At 43.6% G+C, this 23,458-nt stretch overlaps 1 protein-coding gene across 1 annotated transcript in view; it reads right to left on the bottom strand.

The window, feature by feature from the left end:
- Window positions 1-23,458, bottom strand: part of LOC116979236 (ribosomal protein S6 kinase alpha-6) — an 83,246-nt gene that overhangs the window by 4,030 nt on the left and 55,758 nt on the right. Inside the window, exons 9-20 of the mRNA XM_033030820.1 lie at window positions 22,165-22,307; window positions 20,484-20,554; window positions 16,181-16,269; window positions 13,947-14,011; window positions 13,414-13,516; window positions 11,144-11,268; window positions 10,264-10,386; window positions 7,367-7,456; window positions 5,488-5,646; window positions 4,436-4,597; window positions 3,604-3,680; window positions 559-676 (exon numbers count right to left, since the gene is read on the bottom strand). Of these exons, the coding sequence (XP_032886711.1) occupies window positions 559-676; window positions 3,604-3,680; window positions 4,436-4,597; window positions 5,488-5,646; window positions 7,367-7,456; window positions 10,264-10,386; window positions 11,144-11,268; window positions 13,414-13,516; window positions 13,947-14,011; window positions 16,181-16,269; window positions 20,484-20,554; window positions 22,165-22,307 (1,325 nt within the window). The remainder of the gene's footprint in view (window positions 1-558; window positions 677-3,603; window positions 3,681-4,435; window positions 4,598-5,487; window positions 5,647-7,366; window positions 7,457-10,263; window positions 10,387-11,143; window positions 11,269-13,413; window positions 13,517-13,946; window positions 14,012-16,180; window positions 16,270-20,483; window positions 20,555-22,164; window positions 22,308-23,458) is intronic.

Consider the following 23,458-nt stretch of genomic DNA (forward strand, 5'->3'; position numbering starts at 1 on the left):
AGCCTGTGCAGTTATTATTTTTGTCCTTGTACTACTATTGTCTATTTATTTGTTTGTTATTTATATATATATATATATATATACTGATTTTTTTTGTATTGTTTATTAAGGGTTTTATAGAGTAATATGTTGACATAACTGTTGTGCTGCTGTGAGTATGAATTTCATTCTAGTTCTAGTTTCGGAACATTTAACAAATCTCTCTTGACAGTTTCTTGTTTCGACAAGAATAATCTAATAACTGGTGACAGATTTGTACCATAAATAATAAACCATACAATACTCAACTCTGCAAGTGTAATTGTGGCTAAAATGATTTATTTCTCCACTTCTATACAATTTTTGTTTCAGAATGTATCCCTGGATGCTGGCTCTTTGGTCATAATCAGTGCAAGACTTACTCAAGGAGATGGCTGTTGTTGAGATGTGTTCCATTAAGTGATCAGCATCAGGAAGACTATATGTTGCCGAGCTTCAATTTCATTAAAGTTGCCCTATATTGTCCAAACCATGCTTCAGAAATGTAAACGCTACCGTCAGTGCATACGTTTATTTTACCTTTGCAGCGTCTGAAACCGTATCCCAGTTGCCTCCAGTCAGTGAGAATTTCCCACTTCCTATTCGCAACAAGATTTCTTCCGCAGTATCATTTGGTCCATTGGCAAAAGGAGTATAACTGGTGCGTAAGATAGACATGAAAAGGTGCATCAGTGTACTGAGTAACATTTTCCGATCATATCATTCCCATTTTCCAATTTCCTCCCCAAGGGCACACTGGAGTAACTCAGCGGGTCAGGCAGCATCTGTGGAGACCATCGAATGGTGATGTCTAGGGTTGAGACCCTTCGTCACCCACCCTTTTTCTCCGGAGATGCTGCCTGACCCACTGCGTTACTCCAGCACTCTGTGTCTATCTTTGGTATAGACAACAGACAATAGACAATAGGTGCAGGAGTAGGCCATTCGGCCCTTCGAGCCAGCACCGCCATTCACTGTGATCACGGCTGATCATCCCCAATCAGTACTCCCTTCTTCCCATATCCCTTGACTCCGTTAGCTTCATGAGCTCTATCTAACTCTCTCTTGAAAGCATCCAGAGAATTGGCCTCCACTGCCTCCAAGGCAGAGAATTCCACAGATTCACAACATCTCTGGGTGAAAAAGTTTTTCCTCATCTCTGCTCTAAATGATGTACTCCTTATTTTTAAACTGTGGCCCCTGGTTCTGGACTCCCCCAACATCGGGAACATATTTCCTGCCTTTAGCGTGTCCAAACCCTTAATAATCTTATATGTTTCAATAAGATACCCTCTCATCCTTCTAAATTCCAGAGTGTACAAGCCCAGCCGCTCCATTCTATCAACATATGACAGTCCCGCCATCCCGGGAATTAACCTCATGAACCTTAACCTGCACTCCCTCAATAGCAAGAATGTCCTTCCTCAAATTTGGAGACCAAAACTGCACACAATACTCCAGGTGTGGTCTCACTGGGGCCCTGTACAACTGCAGAAGGACCCCTTTGCTCCTATACTCAACTCCTCTTGTCATGAACCTGTACCTGCAGTCCCTTGCTTCTGCTTCCCACCTATGCCTTATCGATTATAGCACTCAACCAGATACTTGTATGTTGTGAGAGTACCTGGGCAGTGCGTTCCAGATTCCAACCATCTCCTGACTGAAAAAAGCTCTTGCTCAAACCCATCCAAACGTCATATTCCTCACTCATTTTACCAAATGAGCCACAATGACCACCCTCCTCACTATCAACAACACCTCCTGTTTTTGTGTCATCTGCTAACTTACTAATCATACCTCCAATGTGGGAATAAAGCCCGCTACAGACATAAATGCATGTTATTTCTGATATTATTCACTGCGTTAAAATGCAGTTGATTCATCCAAACCACCAAATTTCACGAAAGTTCACGCCAGATTTAGAGTTTCATTTATTAAGTTCTTTTTCTGTCAGCCAAAAAATACAGAAGCTTGAAAGCCCGCACCACCAGACTCAGGAGCGGCTTCTTCCCCTCTGTTATCAGGCTTCGGAACGGTCATTCCATGAGCTAGGGTACTGTCCGATTCACCACCACCCAATGCAGAAATTGGACTTTGTCTATGGAACTGGTGCACTACAATGCTGAGAACTATATTCTGCACTCTGTATCTTCCCCTTTGCTCTACCTATTGTACTGGAGTTTGGCTTGATTTATGGATTTATGTATAGTATCATCTGAGCTATTTGGATAGCATACAAAACAAAGCCTTTCATAGAAACATAGAAAATAGGTGCAGGAGGAGGCCATTCGGCCCTTCGAGCCTGCACCGCCATTCAATATGATCATGGCTGATCATCCCCTATCAATAACCCGTGCCTGCTTTCTCCCCATATCCCTTGATTCCACTAGCCCCTAGAGCTCTATGTAACTCTCTCTTAAATCCATCCAGTGATTAGGCCTCCACTGCCCTCTGTGGCAGGGAATTCCACAAATTCACAACTCTCTGGGTGAAAAAGTTTTTTCTCACCTCAGTCTTAAATGGCCTCCCCTTTATTCTAAGACTGTGGTCCCTGGTTCTGGACTCGCCCAACATTGGGAACATTTTTTCCTGCATCTAGCTTGTCCAATCCTTTTATAATTTTAGGTACACAAAATTGCTGGAGAAACTCAGCGAATGCAGCAGCATCTATGGTGCGAAGGAATTAGTCAAGGGTGCCTATTCCCTTCGCTCCATAGATGCTGCTGCACCCGCTGAGTTTCGCCAGCATTTTTGTGTACCTTCGATTTTCCAGCATCTGCAGTTCCTTCGTAAACACTTTTATAATTGTATATGTTTCTATAAGATTCCCCCTCATCCTTCTAAACTCCAGTGAATACAAGCCTAGTCTTTTCAATCTTTCTTCATATGACAGTCCCGTCATCCCAGGGATCAATTTTGTGAACCTATGCTGCATTGCCTCAATCACAAGGATGTCCTTCCTCAAATTAGGAGACCAAAACTGTACGCAATACTCCAGATGTGGTCTTACCAGAGCCCTGTACAACTGCAGAAGAAGCTCTTTACTCCTATACTGAAATCCTCTTGTTATGAAGGCCAACATTCCATTAGCTTTCTTCACTGCCTGCTGTACCTGCAAGCCAACTTTCAGTGACCGGTGTACAAGGACGCCCAGGTCTCGCTGCACCTCCCCCTTACCTAACCTAACCCCATTGAGATAATAATCTGCCCCCTTGTTTTTGCCACCAAAGTGGATAACCTCGCATTTTTCTATATTATACTGCATCTGCCACGCATCTGCCCACTCACTCAACTTGTCCAGGTCAATCTGCAACCTCTTCACAGTTCACACTGCCACCCAGCTTTGTGTCATCCGCAAACTTGCTGGTGTTGCTCCTAATTCCCTCTTACAAATCATTAATATATATGGTAAACAGTTGCGGCCCCAACACCGAGCCTTGCGGCACTCCACTCGCCACTGCCTGCCATTCTGAAAAGGACCCGTTCACTCCTACTCTTTACTGCACTTGCACCTAAAGGCGCAAGTTTATCTGTTTTAGCAATAGTGTGAAACAACGCTGCACGTTGTTATACAGAGACGCATACCCAGCCAGCATCGTGTACAGGAGGACTCCAAGGCTCCAGATATCACACGCAGCATCATAACCGCCCCGCATGAGGACCTGCAAACAAGCGGCAAGAGAGGCACGGCTGACGAGTTTCAGTCACAAAGAAATCAGCCTTAGCACAGAAGGTAGACATAAATGCTGGAGAAACTCAGCGGGTGAGGCAGCATCTATGGAGCGAAGGGATAGGTGACATTTCGGGTCGAGAGTTCAGTGTTCACAGCGTTGGGCTGTAAGCTGTCCATTAAGTTTGAGTTTGGCCTCTAGCAATGCAGGTGGTCGGCACGGTGGCGCAGCGGTAGAGTTGCTGCCTCACAGCGCCAGAGACCCGGGTTCGATCCCGACCACGGGTGCTGTCTGTACGGAATTTGTACGTTCTCCCCGTGACTTGCGTGGGTTTTCCCCGGGTGCTCCGGTTTCCTCCCACATTCAAAAGACATACAGGTTTATGTTAATTGGTTTCGGTAAAAAAATTGTAAAGTGTCCCTAGTGTGGGATAGTGTTCGTGTACGGGGATCGCTGGTCGGCATGGATTCCGGTGGGCTGAAGGGCCTGTTTCCGCGCTGTATCTCTAAAGTCTAAAGTCTTTAAGAATGGGAAGGGGAGTTAAAATGTTTAGCAACCAGGAGATCGAGTGGTGTTTCACAAATACTGCCCAGACAAGGGGTTAGCGGGGAGATACATTAGCGGAGTAGACTTGATGGGTCAAATGGCCTAATCCTGCCATTATGAGACACCATCTAAAGAGACTGAGTGCTTTTAAGATAAATATTTAGTGCCCTTTTCTCTGGTGAAGGACAATAGGCGATTACCTCAGGAGCCACGAAGTTGGCAGTGTAACACGGAGTCATTAGCAGGCCATTCTCACCGCGCAGCTGTTTAGCAAACCCAAAGTCACAGATGCGAATGGATTCCGGGTCCCCCGATTCATTCATGTACAGAATGTTACTTGGTTTTAAATCTCTGTGCACGACCTGCGGAAAAACAAGACACAAAGCTTATATTCAAAGGTTTCATCCTTCTCATATTCAGTTTAGTTTAGTGATACAGCATGGAAACAGGCCCGACGGCCCACCGAGTACAACTGACACAGGTTAGAAGGGATTTAGTTTAGACAATAGGTGCAGGAGTAGGCCATTCGGCCCTTCGAGCCAGCACCGCCATTCAATGTGATCATGACTGATCATCCCCAATCAGTACCCTGTTCCTGCCATCTCCCCATATCCCCTGACTCCACTAACTTTAAGAGCCCTATCTAGCTCTCTCTAGCTCTATCCAGAGAGCCTGCCTCCACCGCCCTCTGAGGCAGAGAATTCCACCGACTCACAACTCTCTGTGTGAAAAGGTGTTTCCTCGTCTCCGTTCTAAAGGGCTTACCCCTTGTCCTCAGCCTGAAGAAGGGTCTCGAACCGAAACATCACCTATTCCTTCGTCCCATAGATGCTCCTCACCCGCTGAGTTTCTCCAGCATTTTTGTCCACCTTCGATTTTTCCAGCATCTGCAGTTCTTTCTTAAACACAGTAATTCAGCGTCTCAGGCAGCATCTCTGGAGAACATGGATCGGTGACATTTTAGGTTGGAACCTTCTTCAGGCCCTGACCTGAAATATCACCTATACATCAGTCTGAAGAAGGGTTTTGGGCCATAACGTTGCCCATTTCCTTCACTCCATAGATGCTGCTGCACCCGCTAAGTTTCTCCAGCACTTTTGTCTACCCTGTCACCTATACATGTTCTCCAGAGATGTTGCCTGACCCGCTGAGATACTCCAGCATTTGTTTTAGTAAACCAGCATCTTACATTTCCTTGTGCCTCAATGTTGGTCATATTGAATTAAAACCTGGGATAGATTGAAGAACTTACCCCTTGGCAGTGAAGATATTCCACGGTTTTTGTTATAGTGAACAGCACAGCGCTGGCTTCTCGCTCTGAAAAGAACTTCTGTCGAAGGAGTCTGTCGAGTAGCTCGCCTCCTTTCAATAGTTCGGTGACAAGGTACACATATCGGCCGTCATCATATACCTGAATAAGCAAAAAGCCGCCCATCATTTACAGCCAAATGTTTCGTTCAGTTTAGAGATACAGCGCGGAAGCAGGCCCTCCGGCCCAGCACCGACCAGCGATCCCCGCACACTAAAAGCCCTGTCCCACTGTACGAGTTCATTCAAGAGCTCTCCCGAGTTTAAAAAAAAAATCATACTCGTGGAAGCACGTAGAATGTACGTAGTGGGTACGTCGGAGCTCGGGGACGTCTCTTAGTGGCTCGTAACGCTAACGGCAAGTACTCGGGAAACGCGGTAAGCTCGGGAAGACCTGTGAAGATTTTTCAACATGTTGAAAAATGTCCACGAGAGCCCCGAGTACCGACGAGCGGCCATTACCGTAAATCTCCGAGTTCGAATCAGGGCAAACTCGGGAGAACTCTTGAATGAACTCGTACAGTGGGACAGGGCTTTAACGCTACCCTACACACACGAGGGACAATTTACACTTACACCAAGTCAATTAACCTACAGACCTGTACGTTCTTGGAGTGTGGGAGGAAACCGAAGGTCCCGGAGAAAAACCCACGCGGTCACGGGGAGAACGTACAAACTCCGTGCAGACGGCACCCATAGCTGGGATCGAACCCGGGTCTCTGGCGCTGCAAGCGCTGTAAGGCAGCAACTCTATCGATGCGCCACCATGCCTTAACACGGCTAAAATGTCTTAACAACACCCTTACAGTATAAATGTCGAATTTTACAGCAGGTATGTAGTTCTGTTCAAAGCATTTGAAATGCAAGATAATTAAATCAAAGAACATAGTTCAGTACAGCGCAAGAACAAGCCCGTCGACCCACAATGTCTGTGTCGAACAGGATGCCGACCATCTCTTATCTATCAGCATTTAATCCAAATCCCTCTATTCCCAGCACATCCATATGCCTATCCAAAAGCCCGCTCAATGCTTAAATCCAGCTTTAGTGAACTCCAGTATCACACGCCACATAAGTTGACATTTATCTTTATCTCTGAAGCTGAGTAACTACAATCTAGTTGCACAGACAGTACAATTGCGCAAATGTTTAAAAGTACACGTGCAAACCAATCACGTATATAGAAAAGGAATTTTTCAACAAACAATATCGCACCTGAAGTGGGGAATCTCATTGAAGCCGACTGGATAATGAAAGGCCAAGATAGAGTGGACTTGGAGAGGATGTTTCCAGGAGTGGGAGAGTCTAGTCAGAGGGCACAGCCTCAGAATTAAAGGATGAACCTTTTGAATGGAGATGATGAGAAATGTATTCAGCCAGAGGGTGGTGAATCTGTGGAATTCATTGCCACAGATGGCTGTGGAGGCCAGGTCAATGGATATTTTTACAGCAGAGATGGATTGAATCTTGATTAGTACGGGTGTCAGGGGTTATGGGCAGAAGGCAGGAGAATGGGGTTGAGAAGGGAAGATAGATCAGCCATGATTGAATGGCGGAGTAGACTTGATGGGCCAAATGGCCCAATTCTGCTCCTATCACATATGAACGTATGAGTTCCACAAAGACAGCAGGAAGGTAACTGGGCAATTCCAGGGCTGTGACAAGGCAAACACTGAGCTGGAGCATGGTCCAGGTCAGACTGGTATCTATCTCGATCGCGGAGGCTATTCTAATAGTAAGTTCACAGATGATATTGCATGGAACACTAATGCCAGATATCGCTGTGGAAATATGTGGAAGCATGATTCAGACAATGAACGTACATCTTTCAAAGTAATGATGTTTGGGTGCTGTCCATAGCGCATCAGGATCTCAATCTCCTCCGAAGGATCTCGTTTGCTCTTATCAATTATCTGCAAATTTAAAACAGTAAAATTAACAAAAGGCCATGACTAGAAAGCGGCTTAACTCGAGGCGGTTGGAAGCCAGTTCGACAGAGCCATACAGCATGGAAACAGGCCCTTCCACCCACCATGCCCATGCCGGCCAAGATGCCCCAACTACTCTTGATCCACCAACCCACATTTAGCCCATATCCCTCTAAACCTTCCCATCCATGTACCTGTCCAAGTGTCTTTTAAACATGACATTACCTGCCTCAATCAACCACCTGGTACACAAAAATGCTGGAGAAACTCAGCGGGTGCAGCAGCAGCATCTATCAACCACCTCCTCTGGCAGCTCATTGCATTTCCCCACCATCCTCTGTATGAAAAAATTGTCCCTCAGGTTCCGACTAAATCTTTCCCCTCTCACCTTAAACCAATGTCCCCTTCTTCTTGATTCCCCTACCCTGAATAAAGGACTGTGCGTCTCCCCTATCTATCCCTCTCGTGATCTTATATACCTCTATAAGATCACCCTATATCCTCCTGCTCATCCTGGCCTGCTGAACCTCTCCCTATAGCTCAGGCCCTCAAGTCCCGACAACATCCACGTAAATCTTATCTGCCCTGTTGCCAGCTTACAAAACACAAGTACTATTTAACCACAAGTTCAACAAGCAGTAGTTCAGCAAAAGAGTAAAAATGTGACCAATACAACTATTTAATTCACTGTGCTGCCAAGGAATTTAAGTTGTTTTCACACATTTTTCATCAAATGTCTCCCGAAAGTTAAAATCTATTCTGCAAGCAGTTTCGATTCAATGATGCAAGCGCTTCTGTACTGCCCTCTTGTGGTTTTATGGACAATTGCAACAACACAAGTGTTTAAGAAGGAACTGCAGATGCTGGAAAATCGAAGGTACACAAAAATGCTGGAGAAACTCAGCGGGTGCAGCAGCATCTATGGAGCGAAGAAACTCAGCGGGTGCAGCAGCATCTATGGAGCGAAGGAAATAGGCAACGTTTCGGGCCGAAACCCTAAAGGGTTTCGGCACGAAACGTTGCCTATTTCCTTCTCTCCATAGATGCTGCTGCACCCGCTGAGTTTCTCCAGCATTTTTATGTACCTGCAACACAAGGATTGTGTTGAAATGTTGCATAGAACACACAGTGATGGAGTACTTCAGTGGGCCAGGCAGCACATCTGAAGCAGCATCTACCCAACAATCCTGACCCAAAACGTCACCCATCCATGTCCACCACAGATGCTGCCTGATCAGCTGAGTTACTCCAGCAATTTGTTTTCAAAGCCACAACACAAATGTTCAAACACTCTTGGGCTCTTGTCAAAGTTGCAGGGAAAAACGCTGGGTATGTGAGTAGAAAAGGAATAGAGCGATAAGAGCCAAATCAAAGTCAAAGTCAAAGTAGCCTTTATTGTCATTCAGACCTTGCGGTCTGAATGAAATTTAGTTGCCTTGCAGTCATACATATAATAAAAATGACAAAAACACACAATAAACACAAATTTAACATCCACCAGTGAGTTCACCAGGCACCTCCTCACTGTGATGGAGGCAAAAGTCTTAAAGTCTTTGTCTCTTCCCTCCTTATTCTCTCTCTGCGTCGAGGCGATCCAGGCTTCGGATGTTGTGACCCCACCGGGCGATGGTAGGTAATGCCAGTCCCACGGCTGAATCCGAGCTCCGCGAACGGGCCGGTTCAACTCCGCGGCCCGGGGTGGTCGAAGCAGCCGAAGCTGCGGCCCTCCAATCCAGCGGACACAGCTGTTGTCGCGGGAGCTCCGGAAAACAGGTCACCAACCTGTGACCTGCGAGCTCCCGACAATGTCGGGACGCAGTTCAGTTCAGTTCAGTTGTCACGCGTACCGAGGTACCGGGAAAAGCTTTTGTTGCGTGCCAACCAGTCAGCGGAAAGACAATCCGTGATTACAATCGAGCCGTCCACAGTGTACAGATACATGATAAAGGGGATAACGTGAATGATGTTTAGTGCAAGATAAAGCCAGTAAAGCAGTCTGAGGAAATGGGATTAGCGTGGATAGGCATCTCGGGAACATAGATAAATTGGGCTGAAGTGCCCGCTTCCATGCGATAAGACAATGACGACATCTAAAATGCACAGTTGGTTATGATGTTTTGTTAATTTCTTTTGTATTTGCACTTAGACTTTTATTTATACTTTCAGGATTATTAGATTTAGGATTAGATTTAGGATATTAGATCGGGATTATTGAATTTGCTTTGTTTATTCTTTGCATTCCAGCTCACAGAACTACCCAGCAAGGTCGAAAACTGACAGAAGCTTCAAATGCAATCTGGTCATCTTGAAAGCATTGGTTTTCATCGCAAGAGCCCAGCAAAGCTGACAACACGGTGGTTGAAAAGAGAAGCACACAGCATCCCGTATGCTGAAGTCCTAACCAAAAGACATGGGAGCAGGATTAGGCCATTCAGCCCATCCGGTTTACGCCGCCATTCAATCATGGCTGATCTATCTTTCCCTCTCAACCCCTTTCTCCTGCCTTCTCACCCTAACTTTCGACACCGTTCATAATCAAGAACCTATCAATCTCTGCCTCCACTGTCATCCGTGGCAATGAATTCCACGGATTCACCACCCTCTGGCTAAAGAAATTCCTCCTTATCTCCTTTCTAAAGGTACGTTCTTTGATTCTGAGGCTACGGCCTCTGGTCCAAGACCCCCATTACCTGGAGCATCCTTTCCATGTCCACTCTGACCTTACGGCCATCACAACCTTACAGCATACATAGACTTTCACTGAAGATGCAATGCACATTTTACTTATTTACCTTGACAGCAAACTCCATGTTGGTAACTCGATGTATGCAGCGCTTGCAGATTGAGTAGGAGCCAATCCCAATATCTTCTTTCAGCTCATATCCATCATTAAACTGAATACTGTTGCCATGCAGCTGTTTCAACCAGATAGAAAATTGTTTAATCTTCAGATGTTACATTCTCTCTGGCATTCCATTACATAAAGACATTAACATAAACGTAAGCATACATATTCATATACACACATATATACACGCACACATATATATGCTTGTACATATGTGTAAATAAATAATATAGGCTGTGTGTGTGTTTTTGTATATAACCTACTGTGTGTGTGTGTGTGTGTGTGTAACATAGGTTGTGTGTGAGCGTGTATATAATGCAGGCTGCATGTGTGTGTGAGTGTGCATGGGAATATCATAGGTTGTGTACATATAACATAGGTTGTGTGTGCACATATATATAACATGTTGTGTGCAGATATAACGTAGCTTGTGTGTGTGTGTGTAAAACGTAGTTTGTATGTGTGTATAACATAGGTTGTATGTGTACGTATGTAACATAGGTTGTATCTGTGCATATATAACATCGGTTGTATGTGTGTATAAATAGAGCATAGGTTGTGTGTGTATATATAAAAAAGGGTGGGTGTAATGGGGTGTGTGTGTACATAATTGTGTGTGCGCGCGCGCATGTGTGTACGTACGAGTGTATGTATGTGTGTGTAATGGTGTGTGTGTGTGAGTGTATATATAATGGAGTGTGTGTGTGTGTGTATAATGGTGTGTATATAATGGTGTGTGTGTACGCGTGTATGTGTGTACGCGTGTGTATATAATGAAAGGTGCGTGTGATCATTAAACACATATTTCTCATTGTGCATCATACCTGTACTATAGGGTGGACGACTGTGAGGGATGCACTTTGCATGACTTCCAATGAATTGGTTGCCACAAAACTAAACCCTCTGAACAACTGGTGTGCATTAGCACTTGGTGGAATACCCGGTGAATCTAAATCAAGGGAAAACATTTAATTCCTAATTATTTACTTGCAAGCTAAAAGTTACCAGCATTACAAATCCAGATCTACAGTGCTCATAGACCTACAGTGAATGTACAGTAAATAAATCCAAAATAGACACAAAATGCTGAGTAACCCAGCGGAACAGGCAGCATCTCTGGAGAGAAGGAGTGGGTGATGTTTCAGGTCGAGACCCTTCGTCAGACTGACGTCAGTCTGAAGTAAGGTCTCGACCCGAAACATCACTCATTCAGAGATGCTGTCTGTCCCGCTGAGTTACTCCAACATTTTACGTCCATCTTCGGTTTAAACCAGCATCTGCAGTTCCTTCTTACACAGAAAATAAATCCAGTCTTGCTGTGATGTTCATTGGGAACTTTATAACAGCAATTTCCAGTTAATGCTCCTTAAATTTAGTTGCACTCAGACATACTTTATACATTTCTGACCACATATTACAAACAATGGAATAATACGATCTCCTGTTCATGTCCTCACATGGTTTCAATCGTAAATATCATTTGAGTCACACATTGCCAGATCCATAAAGGATCATCACAACCAGAACCATTAGAACATTCTAACAACAATAATCTTAACAATGAGCTGATCACCATCATTGACCACTGTTTCTGCCTTTGAGTTAATGTGGAAAAATTAACATGTAACAAATTTAATCTGAATAGATAAAAGGGATTATAAGTGTTTTAATGGAGGAATTAAATAATGAGTGTTTTATTGGTCACAGCCCAATAGGCAGAACAATGTAATGCAAACATAGCGAGGGTTTGTACACAGGTAACTTTAATGTGGGATCTTTAACTGGTGATCTTGTAGATCCGTAAAGTCAATACTCAGCGTGGGACGTGCCTGCTTTACATGGGTCCTGCTGGATTTTCTTTAATTGGGCAGCACTGTGGCTGGTAGAGCTGCTCCAGTGACCAGGTTCTTTGAATAGATTGGGTTCTTTCAACACACAAGGGAGACTCCACTCTTCCCTAAGACTGGTCCACCACTGATTTTCCCATCAATTGTGGCCCGGCATCTCCTTTAATCCGGTCAAATTAACAAGAGCACCCGGAAAATGTGGCCCCTAGGCCGGGTGAGGAGGCCGATGTCGACCTCATCGAGACTCCGTCCGTCCGTCTGTCTGTCTGTTTGACTGCCTGTCATGAATGGAAATGAGGGTACCTACCGAATAATGAAAGGCCGAGACAAAGTGGATGTGGAGAGGATGTTTCTAGTTGTGGGAGAGTCTAGGATCAGAGTTCAACAAGAATAAAAGGACGTGCCTTTAAAATGGAGACGAGGAGGAATATCTTTAGCCTGAGGGTGGTGAATCTGTGGAATTCATTGCTATCGAAGTCTGTGGAGGCCAAGTCATTGGATACTTTTAAAGCAGAGATTGATAGGTTCTTGATTCAGTTCTGTTTATTGTCACGTGTACTGAGGTACAGTGAAAAGCTTTTGTTGCCTGCTACCCACTCAGCAGAAAGACAATACATGATTACAAATGAGCAATGATTAGTAAGGGCATCGAAGGTACAGGGAGAAGGCAGGAGAATGGGGTTGAGAGGGAACAATAGATCAGCCATGAACGAATGGCGGTGCAGACAGGATGGGCCGAATGGCCTAATTCTGCTCCTATGCCTTAATGCCATCCCAAATACTGCTCCCCCTGCGTTTTAAGCATTCCTGGGCTGGGTATTCACATATTTTTAAGGCAATTTTGAAGATATATTTGAATTTTTTTTTACCCTGTCCACATAATGGTTCTCAAATAAAACATCTGTTTGAAGCTGCATTTCTGAATGACACGTCTGTCGGAGCTGAACAAATTTAATTCGGGGCTCTGTGCTGGATGTTGACCTGGGAGTAGACACAGGCATTGATTTGCAATGGATAGGGAGGATTTTGCAGAGCCACCAATGGTAGTACCACCCAGTGCTTTGAGATGCCTGCGATTAGTACTCCGGATCTCACATGCATTACTGTAACACAGGCATCACTTCCAACAATATTCATTCATGCCATGAACGGGAAACAAAATGACAGATTAAACCTTCAATAAGCGGGAAAGTGCAGAGTTACATTTTGACACAATCCACAACGCGGAGGGAAGCTATCAGCTGTACCTTTTGGTGTTTTAGCTGTAAATTCTGGATCAAAGCAGAAAGTGTCTTCTGGTTTACCAGAAGCAGGTTTAAATGGAGGATGGATTTCCTTTCTGACCAATTTCTAAGAAATAGGGAAAGTTTGGTTTTTATATGCATCAATCATCACATTTTGAATTACAGTATGCAGTGTTTAAAAATATGTGCTTTGAACTGATTTTTCAGACTAATTAAAACATAATCCAGATTTATTTAATGGCTAGACTATTTTCATAATTTATACATAAAAAAAGGTGCAAAAGGCATAGAAGATTAAACTCTGATTGTATTAAGCGTTACAAACTATAATTCAAATAATTCCAGAACATTGTACTCTCAGCCCAGAATATGTATAATATAAACATAAATGTTTTAATAACAATAGAGGAGGAATTCCTTAAACGGATTAAAGCCATGAAAATTTAGATTTTAACTTTGTTTTTTCAGGAGTAAAAAACATTACATTTAACAGCTTTGTGACCTTGATCTTGCTTGTTGGAATGGGAAACACCTACATTCCAGTCAATGGTGGCAAAGAATGGATGCCTTTTGATCTCTTCAACTCCATCAGGGCCAGCGCCTACAAGAATTAAGATTGCGGGATGTTTATTTGTAGTCATGGCTGCAAGAGGGCAGAGGCCAAACTCCAGCCCAGCACGATCAACTGTCCTTGAAAGTACTGTGCACTGGAGAATTTGAAAACCCATAACCGAGTAACACAACATTAAATAAAGAAATACGAGAAGTCAGACCGCACAGCCCTCAAACCTGTGCTGCCAGTGACAGACATTGTGACAATCTTCCCCCACCACTGCTCTACCCCATCCCCATTGTCTCTGGATTCCAAGAACTAAAGGGCCTGTCCCACGTGGCGATCTTTTCGGCGACTGCCGGCATCATTGACTGACGTATCAGGTCTGCGGCGTGATGCGGTGGTCACGTGGCGTGATCACGTATTGACGCGCGGTGTTTTTTATTCGAGTGTCGCAACATTTTTTTTGTCTCCGCTGGATTTTGAAATGTTCAAAATCTTTTGGCGACACTGGATAAAAATCGCCAAGTGGGACAGGCCCTTAACCAACCCTGACGAACCATTCGCATCTCTCTGGAGGAGAGGTTCATGACCCCCTAAGTGAAGAATTTTTAAAATCCCAGTCCAAAATGTCCCGTACGTATATTACGAGCACTTAATATACGTACATCTTTTATCGTACTTTCACAAAAGTAAAACCAAATTTTTTTTTACATTTAGCATTGTTCGCAATGTCCTAAAAAAAAAACTACGTTTGTCAAATAATTTCCTTTTGACAGAATCTTATTAACTTTATCTCATCGTGTCACACTTGATTGTATTGACACAGAGATGCTGCAATGTAACTGAAGTAGCTCACTCAATGTTGTAAAGGCAGTGTGAGTGAGGCTGTGGGTTGATTTTGTCTTGATCTCTAAACTAAACCTTGTTATACACAGGAACACCGGAAATTAATTAACTTCAACAACGGCATTTCAGGTAATTTTATCTTTAAAAATATTCAACAGCGAACATTACTTTTCACCCAACGCACCAAGACTATAGCTGCATAAGTATCGCAGCTTACAAACAGTGAACTTACTGAGAAAATAGCTTGTTATTCTCTCTCTACCTAAAAAGGTTCTCCCAAAGCTTTTTAACATTTGGTGAAAAATACTCTAAGAAAACAAATTATTTTGAAATTGGATTCAAGTCTTTAAAAAATAAAGGACATTTGACTGTATTAACTCCATGTCAAATGTCGCAAAAAAATTCAGGTGGCCAATGAAAAAAGAAAACCTTTGATTTTGTGTGACTATTATACAAATCTACAAGAAGTTCAACATAGCCAGGGTGTACTATAGATTATCGGCATAATATAACTTAGATTTAGATATGGATTTTAATTTAGTTTTGTTTAGAGATACAACACAGAAACAGGCCCTTCAGCCCACCGAGTCTGTGCTAACCAGCGACCCCATACACTAACACTATCCTACACACTAGGGACAATTACATTTTATTTTACCAAAACCAATTAACCATCTTTGGCGCATGGGAGGAAACTGGAGCACACAGAGAAACCCACGTGGTCATGGGGAGAACGTGCAAACTCTGCACCAACAGCCCCCGTAGGCAGGATCAAACCCGAGTCTCTGGTGCTTTAAGGCAGCAACTCTACCGCTGCACCACCACCCATACGAGTGGCTTCATACAGGTCGGTAAATATGTTGTACAAGGTAGAGAATAAATAACCTGTGGAAGAAGTGGGTGGATATTCAGTGAAGGATGAATGAGTCGCAAAACCAGAAGGATGTTGGGTGGGGCTGCTCGACTATGGCTGGCTGCCTCTTTTAGTGCTCTCTCTCTCTCTCTCTCTCTGTGACACATTAAATTGTTTGGAAACTTTGAGGTAAGGAAGGGAGGGGGGGGGGGGGGGGGGGGGGGAGGGGTTCAAAGAAATGTATTTGTCATAAAGACACCACAGGTGCCTGAAAACCTTCAACCTACATATTCTCTGAATGTTTTGAAAATTGAATCTATAAAATAGTTTAAAACTAATAAACAAAACAGCTGCTTTCACCATACAGTACTGACAACTTAAACATGCACACAATTATGTATCTGAATATTTTACTCAAATGTCAACACAACATTAACAGTCATTAAATCTGCAACACTAACTGGAAACAAAGTTTAGCACAAAGAAGGAGAATGAGAAAAGTGGCGAGGTAGTACCTAGTCGGTTCCCAGGGTTGCGCTTGAATAATGTTCTGAGTAGACCTTGAGCTTCCGTACTAAGAAATTGAGGCATTCCTAATTTAGCTCTTAGAAAAAACAAAATGGACATTAATTATATGAATGAAACACAGTGTTACATACAAATAGATTTATATTGCTCAATTAATAGCATTTAAGTATTTTTGCTATCACGATAATTCTTATCCGCTGTAATGAAGGACTTGCTAAATTAATAACAGGCTCGGGTATTCTATACCCTGCAAGTGAAAGTTTTGCCATCAAAGATCCACTGCGTCATAGATAAATCACCGTAGGAAGTATATTTCATCATTATTTCTATCCGATTGTGATTAATTTTAAGAATGTCGTCACAGTGTTAATCATAGTGAATGCATAATACAAATTTGCAGCTGATCTGGAAATGGCTGCAACTCTTGACAACCTTCTTTGTCTACAATACCGACAATTTTAATGTCACCTGCAAACCTCCTAATCTCATCCAAATTGTTGATATAGATGACAAAGAACAATAGGCCCAGCGCCGACTCCTGATGCTCACCGCTAGTCGCAGGCCTGACCATGGAAAAACAACCTTCCCCACCATCATCTACTTCCTTCCATCAAGCCTATTGTGTGTCCAGTTGGCAACCTCTCCCTTGAGCCCATGCAATCTAACCTTCTAGAGCAGGCAACCATGCAGAACCTTAAAGGCATAACTGAAACCACTACAGATGACATCTCCTGCACTGTCCATCTTAATTACTTTGGCCAAAAAATTGATCAAATTCATGAGACGTTTTTGTATCTCCCACAAACCTGTACTAACTGTCCATAACCAATCTGTCTTTCCAAATGTATATCCACTCCCAGAATTCCTTCCAGTATCTTACATACCACAGGTGTAATAGACAATAGACAATAGGTGCAGGAGTAGGCCATTCGGCCCTTCGAGCCAGCACCGCCATTCAATTTGATCATGGCTGATCATCCCCAATCAGTACCCCGTTTCTGCATTCTCCCCATTTCCCCTGACTCCGCTATTTTTAAGACCCCTATCTAGCTCACTCTTGAGAGCATCCAGAGAACCTGCCCTCTGAGGCAGAGAATTCCACAGACACACCACTCTCTGTGAGAAAAAGTGTTTCCTCGTCTCCGTTCTAAATGGCTTACTCCTTATTCTTAAACTGTGGCCCCTGGTTCTGGACTCCCCCAACATGTTCCCTGCCTCTAGCGTGTCCAAGCCCTTAACAATCTTATATGTTTCAATGAGATTCACTCTCATCCTTCGAAACTCCAGAGTGCACAAGCCCATTCTCTCAGCATATGAGTCCCGCCATCCCGGGAATTAACCTTGTAAACCTACGCTGTACTCCCTCAATAGCAAGAATGTCCTTCCTCAAATTAGGGGACCAAAACTGCACATAATACTCCAGGTGTGGTCTCACTAGGGCTCTGTACAACTGCAGAAGGACCTCTTTGCTCATATACTCGACTCGTCTTGTTATAAATATATGTATGTAAGGCTCACTCATCTAGTTCTCAGGTTTTGAATTGTAACCCTTCTTAAAGAAAGGCACAACATTGGCCAGTTATTAGAGATGTATCCACCTTCATAGACATCCACCACCTAACTTTATCAGGCTTCTGAATGGTCCTTCCACAATCTAGGGTGGTGTCCGATTCCCTCGTTTATTATAATGTTGACCAACCTCAAAACAACCCCATTAGCTTTCCAGAGTTCCCTCATCTTCACCCATTTCTCCACAGGAAAACAGAAGAGAAATATTAAATATGAGGACATAATATTCATTGAGGGCATCAAGTGCAAAATCAATCTAAATCAGCAGTGTGGATGTGCATAGAAATTCAAATTGGCAGCTGCTGCCTGAACAATATCGACAAACAAAACTTTATAAAGAGCCGGCTGCAGTGACTGATTTTGAAATTTCATCCACATTGTGTGGTTTGACATAAATATGTAATTTGCTGCTATTTAAGTTTGTTTATAGCACAAGCTGTAATTTTGATCTAGTGTAGCCAGTTTCCCTCCATATGAATTACTCATGACAAATGAACGTGTGAGGCAAAAGGATACAGGGTAAGCGGGGGATGGTGGGGAAATAGCGCAGTCACGATCTGAAACCTCACTGCTTTTAGTTTAGATACAGCGTGGAAACAGGTCCTTCGCCCCACCGAGTCTCCACCAACCAGTGATCACTGGTACACAATTTCCTCCTGATTAAATGTCACTTTGTATGCTTCGTTGTCACCTTCCCCAGCTAACAACGATCGATTCTACTTCTTTCCCTTTGGTGTCTCATTCTCACGCCTTACCCTTCCATATCTGTGTTTCCCTCTCCCCTGATTCAGTCTGAAGCAGGGTCTCGACCCGAAACGTCGCCCATTCCTTCTCTCCAGAGATGCAGCCTGTCCTGCTGAGTTACTCCAGCATTTTGTGTCTATCTTCGGTGTAAACCAGCATCTGCAGCTCCTTTCTACACAATCTATGAACCTGTACGTCTTTGGAATGTGGGTGGAAACAGGAGCACCCGGAGAGAACCCACGTGGTCACAGGGAGAATGTATAAACTCTGTAGTCGGGATCAAACCCGGGTCTCTGGCGCTGTAAGGCAGCAACTTTACTGCAGCACCACTGTTTTCAAGACTAGAATAAAGGGCCTGTCGCACTTAGCGATTTTTTCAGCGACTGTCGGCATCATTAACTGACGTATCAGGTCACCAGCGCCGTCGCAGGAGCTGCCAGAGCGAGGTTGTAGACAACGACGAACTGCCTTAGGGGCTCCGGATTTTCTTGCGGTTTACTCCTGGAGCCTTTTCCATGATTGGATATGGCCACAAGGCAGTGGAGGTTTTAAATCAGAGTTTTCCCTCTCCTGCCTTGCGGCCATATCCAGTCATGGAAAATGCTCCTGGAGTAAACCTCAAGGAAATTGTCTCCGCTGGATTTTGAAAAGTTCAAAATCTTTCGGCGACCCTGACACGTCAGTCAATGACGCCGGCCGTCGCCGAAAACAATCACCAAGTGGGACAGGCCCTTAATGCATTTTGCACAGACCTTCCATTTAGGATTACAAACTTGTAAACTATCAGTAAAACATTCAGAATTGATTAAAGGAATAATTACTCACGGTCAAAGCCAATCTGTACGAACTGCTCATTAAAACCCACATCCTAGACTTGCATTTTAATCTCTCCGTTCTTGTTAAGTGAATTTGGATTGACTTTATTCCGTTACCCAAAACTAGCAAGATCCTGCTCAACGAGCTGCAGCACCACGACAGGCTCCACATTTCCGACAAACTTAATTACCAGCTTTTATTTTAATTGCACCAGGAGCTAATGCCAATATACCAATACATTATTTCCAAAAAGGTTAGGAAGGGAAAATGTCCATTCTATAATTTACTTAACCGAGTTCATAAGACAAAGCAACAGAATTAGGCCATTCGGCCCATCGAGTTTGCACCGCCATTCGATCATGGCTGATCTATTTTTCCCTTTCAACCCCATTCTCCTGCCGTCTCCCTGTAATTCTCTATTGTGAAGGACTGAATGAATGGTTATTTAGGGTGGCACGGAGATGCAGTTAATAGAGATGCTGCCTCACAAATCTAGTCGCCTGGCTTCAATCCAGAGATTTCAGTGTGGAGTTTGCACGTTCAGTGTGACCCAATGGGTCTCCACCATATGCTCTCGATTCCCCCCACATCTCAAGGGTGTGCAGGATGGTCGGTTGTTTGGCTGCTGTAAATTTATGTTAAGTTTTCTTGAGGGGTGGAATGAGGGGAGAATAAAATGGGAATAGTGTCAAAGGATGCTCAGCGGTCAGCATGTATTAAGTGGACTGAATGGCCTGCTTCTGTACCTAATGACTCAAACTACGTACGTCTGCATGCCTGCATGTGTAACATGTTTATGACATACTTAAAACATATTCCAATGTAATCTTTTACATCTTTTAAATTGCAGGACACAGTCGGCACAGTGGCACAAACGGGTGGAGCTGCTGCCTCACGGCGCCAGAGACCCAGGTTTGATCCTGACCTCGGGCGCTGTACGTGCGGAGTTTGCACGTGCTGTCTGTGACTGCGTGGGTCTCGTCCAGGTGCAATGATGTAATTATGTAACTAATGTAAATAGACGATCGATGCTCAGCGCGGACTCGGTGGGCCTGTTTCCATGCTGTATCTCAAAACTAAACAACGCTTAGCAAAGTTAACCGGCATGAAACTCCCGACCCATGAAGCCATTACACACGAAGGTAGAACCAACAAACTTACTTGAGTATCATGTTCATAGTTTCATTTCGATCTTTACCTTGGAATGGTAATGTGCCTGTCAGCATCTCAAACTAAAGAGTAAAAGCAAAGTAATTACATTGGCGCCAAAGTTTTACAGAGCTTTGATATTTATAGTGTATATAATTGTTTGATCAGTAATTGTATAATAACCTCCGCTTAAATATTGAATATTGATCACCAGCATGGCATGGATAGATATATATATATACACATGAATTTGTTAAATTGCAAATACATGGACAAAGAACGGTAGACACATTAAAAATAAGACACACTTCATTGGCAGCCTCAAGGTTCTAGCCGTATAAAAATGGGATATGATTCACATCATTTTATTCTCCAAAATTTAGCAAAGCTCTGAAACAGCTTTGACTTTGCCAGAGTGTAACAGTTGGTTTATTAGAGTCTGTTGCCCAAGCAATCAGGGAAAGCAGGTCACGGGGACCACAGTCAACCAGGAGTTCTACAGCTGAGGTGCAAACCCTTCATCTCAGCATTAACAATTCCCACGAGTCTAAGTTTATATCCAAAAATTCCATAGAAGTTTAGCCTTCCAAACTTCCAGCAAAACGTGTGCCAGGACACTTATGCCCCTGTCCCACTTAGGAAATCTGAACGGAAACCTCTGGAGACTTTGCGCCCCACCCAAGGTTTCCGTGCGGTTCCCAGAGGTTGCAGGTAGTGGAAGCAGGTAGGGAGACTGACAAAAACCTCCAGGAACCGCACGGAAACCTTGGGCGGGGCGCAAAATCTCCAGGGGTTTCCGTTCAGGTTTCCTAAGTGGGACAGGGGCTTTATATAGAACAAACAACATATTATTATTGTTTGTTTTTTAGCACTATTATGGTTTGTCACTTTTGTGCGTGCGTGCGTGCATATATAAAGTTCACACACAGAACTTTTTTTCTTGTTTATTATATTGTTTACAGTGTACTATGTTCACATATTCTGTTGTGCTGCTGCAAGTAAGAATTTCATTGTTCTATCTGGGACATACCGACCATAAAACACTCTTGACATATAAATGGAGTTATTCGGAGTACGTATAGTCATTTTCACTAAGTTCAGCGGCCCCATAGCAGAAGCGTCCACGTCACGGGGCTGGAAACTGGAAGTATCCTGAGCTAATTCTGTAACCACCATCATCTATTGTGACAAGTGATGGCTTCCACTGATTGTCGTTGGAAGCTTGCGTCCTTTTCAGGACGGACGATGACAGCGATGTCAACATTTGAAACATGGAAGATGACACGAAAGAAGACTAATGGGCCTGTCCCACTTACGCGACTTTTTCGGCAACTGCCGGCACCTGTCATAGGTCGTTGCAGGTCGCTGAAAATGTTCAACATGTTGAAAATTCAGCGGCGACCAGAAAGATGCTACGACTCTTTGGGCGACTGAGGAGACGACTCACGGCCATACAGGCGTCACCCTGGCGACATGTCGCGGGGTGAAGCCTGTATGGTTGTGAGTGGTCGCCTAAAGAGTCGTACCTTGTTCTGGTCGCTGCTGGATATTGAACATGTTGAAAATTTGCGGCGACCTGCTGCGACTATGATGGGTGACGGCAGTCGCCGAAAAAAATTGTGTAAGTGGGACAGGCCCTTAAGTTCAGCAGCAGGCAGAACAATACTAAAGTGAAGCAAAATTGCACACATACCATGAGCACGCCAAATGACCACCAATCTGCACTCTGTGTGTGACCTCTCCTGTTCACTACTTCTGGTGCCATATACTCCACCGTACCACAAAATGAGTATGCCTTCTTTTCTTGGTCAACTGATTCTTTACTTAGCCCAAAATCTATAAACAGAATAATGTCAAAAATATGAATACGTAAAAATGTTCACTTCTTTAAATGTCACAAATGACTAAACATTAAGTTGTCCACTCTGCATTAGAGAAGTTGATGCTACTTACATTGATTATGATGTGGATGTGGTAATGATGTCTGTCAGGGAAACGCTATACATATTTACTTGTCATTTACTAAAAAAAGACTATTACACTTTAACAAGAAAAACATTGCAAGTCACATTGTATCAAGCGCCATTTGGTGAGCAGAGATTAAACAAAAACACAGGACAACAATACAAAGTACACGGAAGTTTAATTCCATTACATCTTAACCAAAACAATCATTTCTAAATTCAATTTAGTTTATTGTCACGTGCACCTAGGTACAGTGAAAAGCTTTTGTCAACGTGCTAACCAGTCAGCAGAAAGACAATACATGATTGCAGTTGAGCCATTGTGAGTGTATAGATACATGATAAATGTTGCTGCAGGAGTCGAGATTTGAGAGTGTGGAGTGATTGTAATCTGCTTCCGTTGCCAGCATGGACACCATCTTGGGAACCATCAGCTCTATTACACGATCACCATTCACCAGATCTGATTCATGGTGGAGTCTTAGGATTGCTATCCGAGTGTAACACAGCAGGTGTGTTTCACAAGGCAGCACTTCCATTAAGTACTGGTGAAGGGTCTTTGACCTGAGACACTAACTCCGTTTCTAAATTGATTGCTAGTTTTATTTTAGATTTTGAGCATCTGCTGTTTTCTGATCAATGCTCATGCTTGGATCTGGTTTACGCAGATGCCGTAGTTAGTGCTCTGCTAACACAATGTGCACCAAGGGACAGGTTAATAATACCACGCTGTTGCAAGCGGGGCATGGTGGTGGCAAGTGTAAGGAACAAAACTGTGCACATTTGTTCTTTAACGAGGTGGTAGAGAGCACTACTCCAACAAACACAATCAACGACATATCAGTGAATGTCATTCACTCCTGGAAGGAGGTTTCAGGGGATTCAAGAGTGACACTGAAACAAATGTGGATACAAAGTGTTGGAGTAACTCAGCGGGTTAGGCAGCATCTCTGGAGGACATCGACAGGTGATGTTATATATGTTATGCTTATCATTCTTTCCTTTCAAATACTGCATCTGCAA

Source organism: Amblyraja radiata, chromosome 12 (genome assembly GCF_010909765.2).
Source record: "Amblyraja radiata isolate CabotCenter1 chromosome 12, sAmbRad1.1.pri, whole genome shotgun sequence".
Lineage (NCBI taxonomy): Eukaryota > Metazoa > Chordata > Chondrichthyes > Rajiformes > Rajidae > Amblyraja > Amblyraja radiata.